This window comes from Mandrillus leucophaeus, unplaced genomic scaffold (genome assembly GCF_000951045.1).
Source record: "Mandrillus leucophaeus isolate KB7577 unplaced genomic scaffold, Mleu.le_1.0 Scaffold676, whole genome shotgun sequence".
Taxonomy (NCBI): domain Eukaryota; kingdom Metazoa; phylum Chordata; class Mammalia; order Primates; family Cercopithecidae; genus Mandrillus; species Mandrillus leucophaeus.
Window position 1 is genome coordinate 1,895,466 of NW_012107319.1, and position 12,007 is coordinate 1,907,472.

The 12,007-nt window shown below is 35.1% G+C and overlaps 1 protein-coding gene across 2 annotated transcripts in view; it reads left to right on the forward strand.

The window, feature by feature from the left end:
- Positions 1–12,007, forward strand: part of PRIM2 (primase, DNA, polypeptide 2 (58kDa)) — a 400,616-nt gene that overhangs the window by 253,098 nt on the left and 135,511 nt on the right. For both annotated transcript variants that reach the window (XM_012002075.1, XM_012002074.1), the window contains exon 8: positions 7,227–7,294. In XM_012002075.1, coding sequence (XP_011857465.1) covers positions 7,227–7,294 — 68 coding nt within the window. The remainder of the gene's footprint in view (positions 1–7,226; positions 7,295–12,007) is intronic.

Below are 12,007 nucleotides of genomic sequence, written 5' to 3' on the forward strand. Positions count from 1 at the left end.
CTCTAGATCACTGGATGTGCCACCCTTTTGACCTCTTTGCCTCTACTTTAGCTTGCCCTCCTCCAAGCCATTCCTTACCCTGCTAGGAAATAAGTCAGTCTTCCCTCTCTTCCTCTCTTGAACTATTGCAAACACAACTGTGTGCAAAATAGTAGAACATTCATGTATTTACCTCCAGGAATTAACCAGTGTTAACATATTGTCAACCTAAAATAATCAAAAGGGTCACAGGCTAGTTTAAAGAGGGTTTATTCAAGCAAAAAGTTTGGACTAGCCACATTGGAAACACAGACTCCAAAGAATGGAAGGCAGTGTTCCAAAGTGTAAAAGCTCAGGATCGCTTATATAGACAAAACGTAGGGAAGTTTAACACAATTTCAACATCTTTCTATGTTAGGCTTAATGCATACCTACAATGATTTGATTAGTTAAGGAGGTCTTTTTCTTTCTGGAAAGATATTTAACATTCCACACTGAAGATGTAACTGTCATGGAGTCTTGGGTGCCATCTGATCTGAGTTAGGTAAGGACAACAAAGAAGGCCAGTTAATCTGTAACAAAGGTCAGTAATTGGAAGCAGGGAGGTTTGGTCTCTCCTAGTTATTTACAGAACCAACACAATGAAAAGAAAGATAAGCTAAAATCTGAGAAACAGAATTGCAAACATGTTAAGTGATTCAGTCTGCAGAGCTTTACTTCTTCCTTGGCATAAATTTAGAGGGTTGTATTTGCTTCAGAACTTTCTTGGATTGAATCCAAGGGAAGGATGAGAATATCTCTGATAAAACTGAAGCTTTCACTGTCCATAGTCTCCTTTCCTCTTGCTTTTCCTAGGTGCAACCAAAATTGCTTCCTACCCCACTTGTTAAAAAGTGTTATTGAATAGAGAATGTAATTCTAACAAGTACTTTTTCCATCCTGATGAAGTTTATTTTTAGCTATATTAAAGAGATCTAATTTAAGAGGGAAATCTAAAAAGAAAAAATATTTTCTGTTTGCTTTACTCTTGAAAAGATATGACAATCAAGCATGCTTTTTATCCAGATTTTTCTATTCTTGAGTAGATTTACCTTATAATTACTATTGGATTTCAGTTTTTTTTTTTTTTTTTGAGACAGAGGTTTGCTCTTGTCACCCAGGCTGGAGTGCAGTGGCGCGATCTCTGCTCTTGTCTGCTCACTGAAACCTCTGCCTTCTGGGTTCAAGCGATTATCCTGCCTCAGCCTCTTGAGTAGCTGGGATTATAGGCGCCTGCCACCATGCCCAGCTGATTTTTGTATTTTTATAGAGACGGGGTTTCACCATGTTGGCCAGGCTGGTCTCGAACTCCTGACCTCAGGTGATCCACCAGCCTCGGCCTCCCAAAGTGCTGGGATTACAGGCATGAGCCACCGTGCCTAGCTGGATTTCAGTGTTCTTAAAACTTTATGTCCTTTTTAGGTGAGGTGTTTTGAGACAAACATTTTGGACTGTCTTTCAAAATAACTAACTTACCTGGAGCTGCAACTTATTTATTTAGGAATAATATCTTGAAAGGTGTTTAAACACACACTTTTATTTTAGCATTGTGATTTAAATAACAAAGGCTATTTCTTTACATTGGTCTGAGTCTTATTTGAATAGAGTCATATATTTACACTGTCTGTTCGTTAGTTACTTTATATAAATTTTTGAAGCAGTCTCAGTCTTGGCTGGTTAGGTTTTTCTGTTCTTTTAAATGGGTGTTCATTGTAAACGACTTTGAACTTTGTATGTTTGAAATTTTTAATAATGTTGGGAAAATATACATTCAGCCAGTATTTCTGCTTTATTTGTAACAATCAGTTGGTGACCCAACCCCCTCCACCAAAAACCAGAGAGACATAGATTAGAAGGAAGGAACTATGTCATGGTCACTCTTTTGGTAGTGACTGTTATAGTATATTTTAAGAAATAAAAATAAAATTTTAGGCCCCCCAGCCAAGGCAACCCTAGAGAAACCTTAGAAGTTGAGTTCCCAGCCATGATGGAATGGGAGGTTGGACATGCCTCATTATGCCCCATCCCTTGCTAACTGCCATTAGGCTAAACAGAAATGAGCCCTTTGGAAAGACTCATTCCATCCCTGATACCAACCAACCACCTGATGCTCACGCTCCCTTTTGCAGTTTCCACACAACAGTTAACCAACATTCCCCCGTGACAAGAGACTACTAACCACAGAGTGGTTCAGGCCAGTCTATGGAGGATGCACAGTGAGGGTTTTCATGTTCTCTGCTTCACCTTTTGATATCCGATGCCTGAAAGCTCCACCTTTGGATCATGCTAATGCCGCCATTTTTTTTACACGTGACTCATGAAGGGACGCGAACCTTAATTGCGTGTATGCATGCTTCTCCTTTCATAAATATTCATGACTCCTCCTATAGCTTATTAAATATGTGTATTTGGCTACCCTGTTCAGCATAAATTCCTATTTCCTTCGCTCCTCCCTCAAAGTGTCTGTTTCTGGCTTCTGGGTAGAGGCTATCTAGCCTATCAGAATGGCCATCCGGCAGGCTGCAACCCTTTATGAGAAATAACGCTTCTCTTTCCAGATTTATGAACCTCATCATTTTTCAGATGACAATCCAAAATTTGAGTTTTGGACTGCTAGTTTGGGGCTACTTGTTTCTTTTGAACCAGGAGGTCACAGTTTCAGCTACGTTGCAGGGTAGTGCACTTGCCCTCCTTTTAACAGAAGGACTTGGATATTCCATTTAGCTGGAAATGAAAAGAGAAACGTGTATGACTCCTCTACTTGATAGGACATATTTACTAATGAAAACAATTAGAAATATAAGACCAAAAGGATCAGGGTCAAGGGAAGACTTTTCTAAACTCATGCCTCTGTCAGAAATATTTGAGAGGGGTAAACCTTACTTTCAGTCTCCAAAACTTAGTGAGTACTTACTGCATGCCATACCATTGTGCTGTTCTGAGCAGTTGGGGGAAAGCGATGACAAGACAGAAGAGATTCCTACCCTGACAGAGCTTATATTCTTGTGATGAGAGAAAGACATAGTCAGAAAATTAATCAGATAATTTCAGGTAGTGATAAATGTTGTGAGGTACCTGAGTAATAGCTAGAATACCCTGCTGCTTTACAAAGGGTTAGGGAATACCTACTGCTTTACCAGACCCTTGTTGGGAAAGTATAGATTCAGTCAGTATTTCTAACAATCAGTTAGTGACCCAGCCCTTTCCACCAAAAATCAGAGAGACATAGATTAGAAGGAAGGAACTATGGCTGGGCGCAGTGGCTCACGTCTACAATCCCAGCACTTTGGGAAGCCGACGCGGGTGGATCACTTGAGGTCGAGAATTTGAGACCAGCCTGGACAACATGGTGAAACCCCATCTCTACTAAAAATACAAAAATTAGCTGGGCGTGTTGGCACACACCTGTAATCCCAGCTACTCAGGAGGCTGAGGCAGGAGAATTACTTGAACATGGGAGGTGGAGGTTGCAGTGGGCTGAGATCACACCACTGCACTCCAGCCTGGGTGACAAAGAAAGGCTCTGTCTAAAAAAAAAAAGAAGGAACTATGTTGTGGTCAATGTTTTGGTAGTGCCTGTTATAGTATATCTTGAGAAATAAAATTCCCAACCCTTGGTAAAGTGTCAGTTACCCTTTACCAAAGGTTAGGGAAGGCCTCTGTGAGGAGGTGATATTTGAGCCAAATCCCTAATGACATGAAGAAATTTTCCATGAAAAAATTTGGGAATCTTGAAGACTAAAAATCTGTGAGGTAAAGTGAATCTTGAAGAGTGCTGTCCTATTTTGAGAGGTGGGGGACTCAAAGGAGACAGGGGTGCTCTGAGATTAGGTGAAGGCTTCTGGCCATGCCAGCAACTAGTTGCTTATGGCCTGAGGAACCTGCTTTCCTAATGTATAAAATGACAAAGTTGGACCAGGCACCTTCAGACTCTCTTTTGTCTCTTGTACTTTGAATGTATTTGATATTTATGGGCATTTTTCTTTATTTTTATAATTTAGGAGGGTACAAGTGTAGTTTTCTTACATGGATATATTGTGTAGTGGTGAAGTCTAGAGTAATCACCTGATTTATTAGCATTTAATGGAGGATTAATAGTTGGTAAAATGCATCATTTTTGTAACCAAATATATGTCAAAGGGCAAAATTTACTCAGTGACACTTATTTTTAAAATGAGATTTATCTAAGAGTTAGTAATCTGTTATACTTGTCTAAAAACAGTGGAAACTGTATTGGTTAATTCAGTGTGCTAATATAGTTTTAATAATGAAAGGACATCTTAACTCACCCCTAACCTTTCAACAATAATGAGAAATAAGCTATAAGTTATGCCAACTTCTATGATGGTTCCCATGAAATAGCCCTAACTTAGACAACTCGTTTAGGCTTTGCAGATGCAAACTGTGATAGATCTTCCTTCTCTTTCATTCTTGGTGATTTATGTGTCAGGTATATTGTTGTGTTTTCTATAAAAAGAAAAAAAATTAAAACATAGTTGGAAGCCAAAGTCGATTTAACCTGGATAGATACAGCTTTCTGGTTGTAGAGGAAATGCTAAAAATCTTACTGTGACAGTGTATTGCTTTCTTGGAAGACTTGATAATTGTTACTTAGTTTAGTTTTGATTTATATTTAGTTTTGCTCAAAGGAGGGATTTGAAAAGCTTTATGAAATATAGACATATACTTTCATTTTTATCAATTAATGAAATTACATAGTTGTAATTTCTTGAATTTATTACATATTCAATAAATACTTGCTAAACTAAACATCTGTTGTGTTGCAAGTGCTAGGGATGCAGTTACCAATCACAGTCCAGTGGATGTAAGTAGTAACTACGTTAGCTCAGAGAAAAATTTCAGAAGAAATGGAGCCAACAGTTCCTAAAATGAAGTTTGCATTCTGTCAGCAAAAGGTTAGCAGATGGGTTTGCCACTTTAAAGAGCTTTGAAATAGCTTTATTACTTCATATCCTTAGCATGGAGAGATGCATGCTTTTTTTGTAAATGCTAATTGTTTTAAAAGTTGAAAAGAAAATCTTTGGAAAACTCAAAAATCTTCCTTGAAATAATTTTACTCAGATCATTGGCCTCTCCCTGTCTTAAAAATCATTCTTGCTAGATTCAATCTTGAAAGTAAGTTGGAGGTGGGAAGGGGAGGATGGGAGAATGCATATCATTGAACACATGTGTTCCAGAAAACTGGAGCTATGGAAAATTTCTACCTGATGTGCTGTCATTGTGTTTTGTGGAATTGGCAGAAGCTGTATCGGCAGTCACTCATTCAGTGCCTATTGTTTCAGTAATGCTGCCTAAAAGGAAAATTTTAAGAAAATGTCTGATGAAAGACTGATATAATAACTTTACCCTGGGAGCCTGAGGGAATTACTAGATGATTTTAATGAGGGGTGTGGTTAACTTTCATTTTGAAAATTTCACTCTGACCTTGGTATAAATTAGGAAGGGGCAAGAATGGCAGCAGAAATAACAGTGGAGGTGTATTAATAGTTTAGGGAAAAGGAAATGAAGACTGAAATTAAGAGGAAGGTGTAGATTTGAAAATCTTTCCTATATGGACTGAACAGACATCTAGAAATATTTTGCTTTTACTGAGGTGTTTTTTGTTTGCCTCCATTTAGAAAAGACAGTTTGATTAGAAGGCATACTATATAGATTGACAGAAGTGACTGAAAAAGCCCACTCTGTCTGCTCTGTTTTCAGAGAATTGACTTTTGAAATGTCTAGATAAATCATTTAAATCATTTTAGAAAACAGCTTTGGTTCTGAGACATGAAATCTCTTGAACAATGAAAATGGCATTTTTGTAACAGGATTTGACATTAACAGGTAAAGGATGTATTAAAGTATTCAAGTGTTTTGTTTATAGAATTTGATAACCTTGATAACATCTTTCATGTTTCAAAATACAAGACTTAGCATTTCTCAGGGATACTGAAAGTGTATTGATTGTGCTAAAATTGCAGCAGATTAATTGTCTCACTTTATCGTATTTTAAATTAGTAACTTTGTCAATGTGTTGACTCTTGTACAAAATTGGGGAAAGCTTCTCCATTATCATTAGAAATTGTTTAATAAAAGTGATTTCATATATGGCACTTTGGTCAACTTTTTTTCAAAAAAAGTTATATTTTTAGATGATATTTTTATTTTTATTTGCATAATATAATTAGATTTGATGAATTAAATGTCTGTTTTCCATTTTTAGGAAATTGTAATTAATGTATTAAAAAAATTAAAAAGAAGGATACACTATATAAACCCAAAGGGTATCTTTCAGTTTGTTGCTTGCCTTAAGGTTCTTTTTTGTGAATTGTTAAATGATTGATTAGTAAAATATGAGAACCATTTTGATCATAATTGAATCCTGAAGAGATTTATCTTTTATTTTTGTTTTGATGTTTTATTAAGTTTACCTCAAACTGTCAGATTACTTTGAATGGATGTCTTTAATTTCCTTGTGTCAAATTCTTATAAAAAGGCATTCTCTTAAGAACATAGAAGAAAATAGAGATATATAGATATATAATTAATATTGTTGTAATAAAATAGATCAGAAATTCACATTTGTTGATATGCTGTCAAGTTGGTACACAGTATTGGCTCTGACTTCTTATTTCCTAGCTCAATTTGAGGTCATATTTTAATATTAAATACTTTGAGTTGCTTCTGTATACTTAAAAGATATTCTTGGTTCCTTATAGTCATGCAGCTGACAGAATGAAGTACATACACTTCTATATGTAACCAGTTTCACAGTGGCATAGCTATAAATCAGAATTTCTCTTCCCAATTTCTTCATCATCTTAGGACTCAGTGCTACAAGATTGGTTGTTATACAATTTTATATTTAGAAGTTTTTACATTTTTATTTACAAAGATAATAGTCTTATAAATGAATGCTTTTTCATGAACTCAGGACACTCCCTTTTACTCTCTGTTTTGCTCACCTTTTTCTTTACTTTTAAACTTAGTGACATATCCTGTGTCCTTAGAACCATGTAGCTAACTTTGATCACATAATGTGTCAGGTTTTTATATAATTTCTTGATTTGAGAAAAGAGAAATATAACCTTATGTTTTTAAGTATTGCCTCCCTATCTGCTTTTCAACTCGTTTTACATTTAGTATTCAAATATGTTCAGTGTTCAGCCTTTGCTGTTTTTACTAATTTTCTTCCCTGCTTTCAGTTAACAGCCAGGTCCTTGCCTGCTGTGCAGTCTGATGAAAGACTTCAGCCGCTGCTCAACCACCTCAGGTAATATAAAGGCACAGCCTTGTTATGCGTATAAATCCAAGTGCAGTAAAGTGAATAAAGTGTATTAAAGTGTATTAAAGTGGTGAAACCCCTTCGATTACTAAAAACTTATTTTTTTTCTTGCTTTCATTCCATTATTCCAATTGAAGTTCTTAATACCATGTACTTGTTACCCTTGACTTTAGGGCACTGTAGATAGCTCTTTTAATTCAACAACAGTGTGTAGAACTGCTTGATAAGTTTAAGTTAAATGAGTAGAGATAACTAACATTACAGAAAGATCTCGAATGAGCTATTTTTGTAAGTACAAGGTTAAGGCATACTTTTATTGAGGATAGATGAGATGGATGGAGTTCATTTCTAAATACAAAAATTATATAGTCTCATTATTTAAAAAATAAAGTTAGAAAATACAAGAAAGGAAAAGGAAAAAACTATCATTACTGCTCAGAAATAATATTTATCCTATGTTTTTATTTTAATTTTAATTTTTTTAATTTTAATTTTTTGAGATGGAATCTTGTTCTGTTGCCCAGACTCGAGAGCAGTGATGCGATCTCCGCTCACTGCAACCTCCGCCTTCTGAGTTCAAGCAATTTTTGTGCCTCAGCTTCCCGAGTAGCTAGGATTACAGGTACGGGGCACCTCGCCTGGTTAATTTTTGTATTTTTAGTAGAGAGAGAGTTTCGCCATATTGGCCAGACTGGTCTTGAACTCCTGACCTCAGGTGATCCACCTGCCTCAGCCTCCCAAGGTGCTGGGATTACAGGGGTAAGCCACCATACCCTGCCTTTCTATGTTTTTGTTATTTTTGTTGTTGTTTTTTACTTAGTGTTGAAATTATCGTTTATGTGACAATTTTTTCCATTTTTATAAACATTGTAATATTTTTTACCTTAGTATTAAAATCTTTCTAAAAACATTGTTGTTAGTGACTACATTGTATTTTCTTGTATATCTGTACTGTAGCATATTTATCTCCTTTTGGGAAACTTTAGACCATTTCTAGTTTTTTTTTCTAACTGTAAAACAATGCTATATGTTAACCTTTATCTGTATTTTAGATCATTTTCTTAGGGTAGGTTTTCAGAATTGAAATTACTTTGTCAAAGGGTGTGAACCATTTTAAAGATTTAAGTATGTATGTATATTTCTTTTTCAAGATCCTATTCTACCTATACACTCATATTTGTATAAGACTGCCATGTTACTATACTCTGAACAAGATAGGGCAGTCAAAACAGTTGCTAATGGGTTAGACATAGAGATACTATTGTGATCCTGTGCATTTTGTTGGTAATAATAATTCATTTTCCTTATTTTGAGGTGGGATTGACTACCTGTATTCTTTGCTCACTTATTGATAGCATCTCCTGATCTTGTTTGCTCTTAGATACTTTAAAGGGTAGTAACTCTTTGTTGTATTTGTTACATACTTTTTTTCTAAAATTCTAAAATTGTATTAGTCAACATACCTACATTTTCAAGTTTTATATAGTCAAGCACCAATAGTGTTTTCCTTTATGGTTTTGAAAAATTCTTTTTAAACTTCTCTTTCAGAAGTGTGGATAGATTTTACTTTCTGGTATCTTTTAGTTTTCTTTATTTTTCCTTTATTTCTTCCTCCCCTCTCCCCTTTCCTTGCCTTTTCTTCCTGCTCTCCAGTAACTGTTCCTTCCCAGACAGCTTTATAACCTTTGTATAATTGTTTTGTTGGGTTAGGAAGAAGGGAGGGTTGATCAAATCTAATATTTCAGCAGGGACTGAATAGCATACATTTTCATATATAACAACATTTATATATGATTGTTAAATTTACTAGAGCTCTGTGTCAGTGAGTTAAGAATCTCAGAAATTGATTTTGAGTATCTTGCTTAATGCCCACCTGCCGCATTCAACTCTGTTGGCAGTTTTGTTTCTTGAGTATATCTCTTGCTATCATAGCCTCTTGTCTGTTTGCTTTGCCCTTTCTAATATATTTTACATCATTGCTATATGTGTTTATATTATTCCTTGGCTTAAGACCCATCTCTGCCTCTCCAATTTCATTCTGGAGTAAGCCAGAACTTCTTAGCCTGGCATAAGAGGTCCTTCTGGAAGAGGCCTGGGCTGTCTGTCTCTTTGGACTCCTGTTTTAACACTGAGATCCTAATTTCACCAAATGCCATGAAGTTCCTTTAACACAACATGCTTTTTGCTCACTCACCTCTGTGACCTTCCGAATATTTTTCCTTCTGCCACTTCTATTTATGTAAATTTATAGATATATACTATATATATAATTTTAAACATTTTAAATGTATTTAATATAATTTTAAGGTATTTTAAATGTATTTAATACAATTTTAAAATATTTTAAATATATATAATATATATTTTATTTATATTTAAAGTATATTGTAGATGTATATAAATACGCAAATCTATATATATTCTCCCCATGCTCCGCTTTTACAATAACTTTTGCTTGTCTTTTAAGACTCACCTCAAGCATTACCTCTTCTGATAAGTTTTCCCTGACCATTAATTAGTTCACCTCCGTAGTCTGAATTGGAAGTCTTTTATAGATGTTTTCATAATATCCCATGCCTTCCTCTGTATTACAGAATTTGTGGTATTGTTATTGTTTGTTTACTGTTTGATTTCTCCATTATAGTATGTTTGAAAGCTTGTAAAGTGATGTTCATATTTGTGTTTTCAGTAGCTGAGACAGTATCTGGTGTATGATAGGTATTATATGTTTTGTTGAATGAATGAATGCAAGTTATATTAGTGAAATTTTGTTGTTTTTTTCTGCATAAAGTTTTTATAATTTATAAATCATACTGTCATATTTTTTTTCCTAGAAAACCACTGGTTCAAAAGGTAAAAACCTAAAGGGTAGAATCTTGCTTCTAGTTAATCTCACAGTTGATTCTGAGAGATGATGATGGATTCTCCTTCCTCCATCTGAGTATGGTAATTGCCAACTAGAATTTAGATTAACTACTGACACATCTCTTCGAGTCCTTGAAAGTTGCACAAACTGTACATTCATTTAAGGGCTTTTATTCTCTGTGGAGTTCACTCATGACTGGTTGCTAGGCAACCAGGACTAGATGCTACATGTAATATGTACCCACTGATGTTGCTTTTTTATTATTATTAAACCAAATGGTTTCTCATTTTATTGCCATGTCAGAGACATCTATATGTCGGGTGGCAGCTGATGTGCATAGTGTGACACTTCCTGTTCCACAAAGTAACCTTGTGATAAGCCTTTCAAGAATATTAAATTGTTGCTTTTGCTTGTCTAAATGTAATGTTTTTGTTTTATCTTCCTTTTGCCTAGTTCTAAACAGGAAATAATAATATTTGGTTTGAGAGATTGTAATAATAATTTTGTTAGAAAAAAATTGATTTGCATGAACGGTGTAATTTAAATGTTACATAGAGGTGGATGGACATTAGGAGGTTGATACTGAGATCATTATTAGGTCTGATTTTGTTTATTGCCTCTGATGAGAAAAGGGGAATGATGAATAGCATTTTAATGAAATTTGTCAATAAAACTAATTTGGGAGATAATACAAAATACCTGTAAAAATTGAAGTAGCAATACAGAGATTCTCAAATCATTTTACAGGATTTAGAGACTCAAAGAGAATTAGGGTAACACCGCCAATCAAATAATCTAAAATATTGCTTAACAATATATATTATTTTGAGACTGCAGAAGTGATATGTCCAAACTTTTTTAGTTGAATCCAATTCTCAAGTACAGAAAAACATCGTGCTTCAATATCTTATGGCAGTACAACTGTGTTTTTAATTCATTAGTATCATCCATTCACTCATTAGTTACTTAGTGCCTATTATGTGCTTAGAATTAAAAGAAAACACACTATCTCTGTTTTCAGGGAGTTAGGTTTGGTTTCATTTGAGAGATAGGCACTTGAACAAGTTATAAAATTTGTAACATTTTCTATCAGAATTAAATACAATGTACATAATTTTATTAATTGAACTGTCTCCCTCGTGGAATTATCTCCTTAGTTAATCAGGCCATGACTTAATTGTTTTGGTTTCCGTGCATTCTAGCACAGTAGTGGCTCGCAGTGGGAGCTCAGATTGGACTGAAATTTATTGTTTTTTTGTTGTTGTTTTATTCTTATCAGTCAGCTTTCTCAGGCTGACTGGACTGAACTATAATCTCACTTGAGGGATAATGTTGTCATTAACTAAGGAGAATAAAGAAAGGAAGACAAGGCAATTAGGGAATGAATATGATTGCTTAGATGGTAATTTCAGTAGTTTCAGACATTTTAAGCTTGAGATACCTGTGGGGATGTATGTGGGGGATGTTTAGTAAGTAGTTGAATGTAGACCCACAGTTGAAGAGTGAGGTTTACATCAGGGAGACATTTTCTAGTCATCACTGTGCAGGTCTTGGTTAAAATAAAGGGAATGGTTGAGATAACTCAGGAAGAGAGTATAGAGAGACAAGAAAAGAGTGAAGGGTTCTGAATTGAACCCACCGAATATCAGTGTTTAAATGACTTGTGATGGGCAGTGCGGGAGTTGGGATATGAGAAACCAGTAAAAATACCAGGGAGGAGCCTTGAACAAAAAAGGATAGTGGGATGATGGGTGCTTGATGGTATGGATACAAGTCCAAGTCTTATGAGGATTTGAGGAATAAATAAGAAATGAAGCTGTGGAGATATAGGGAGT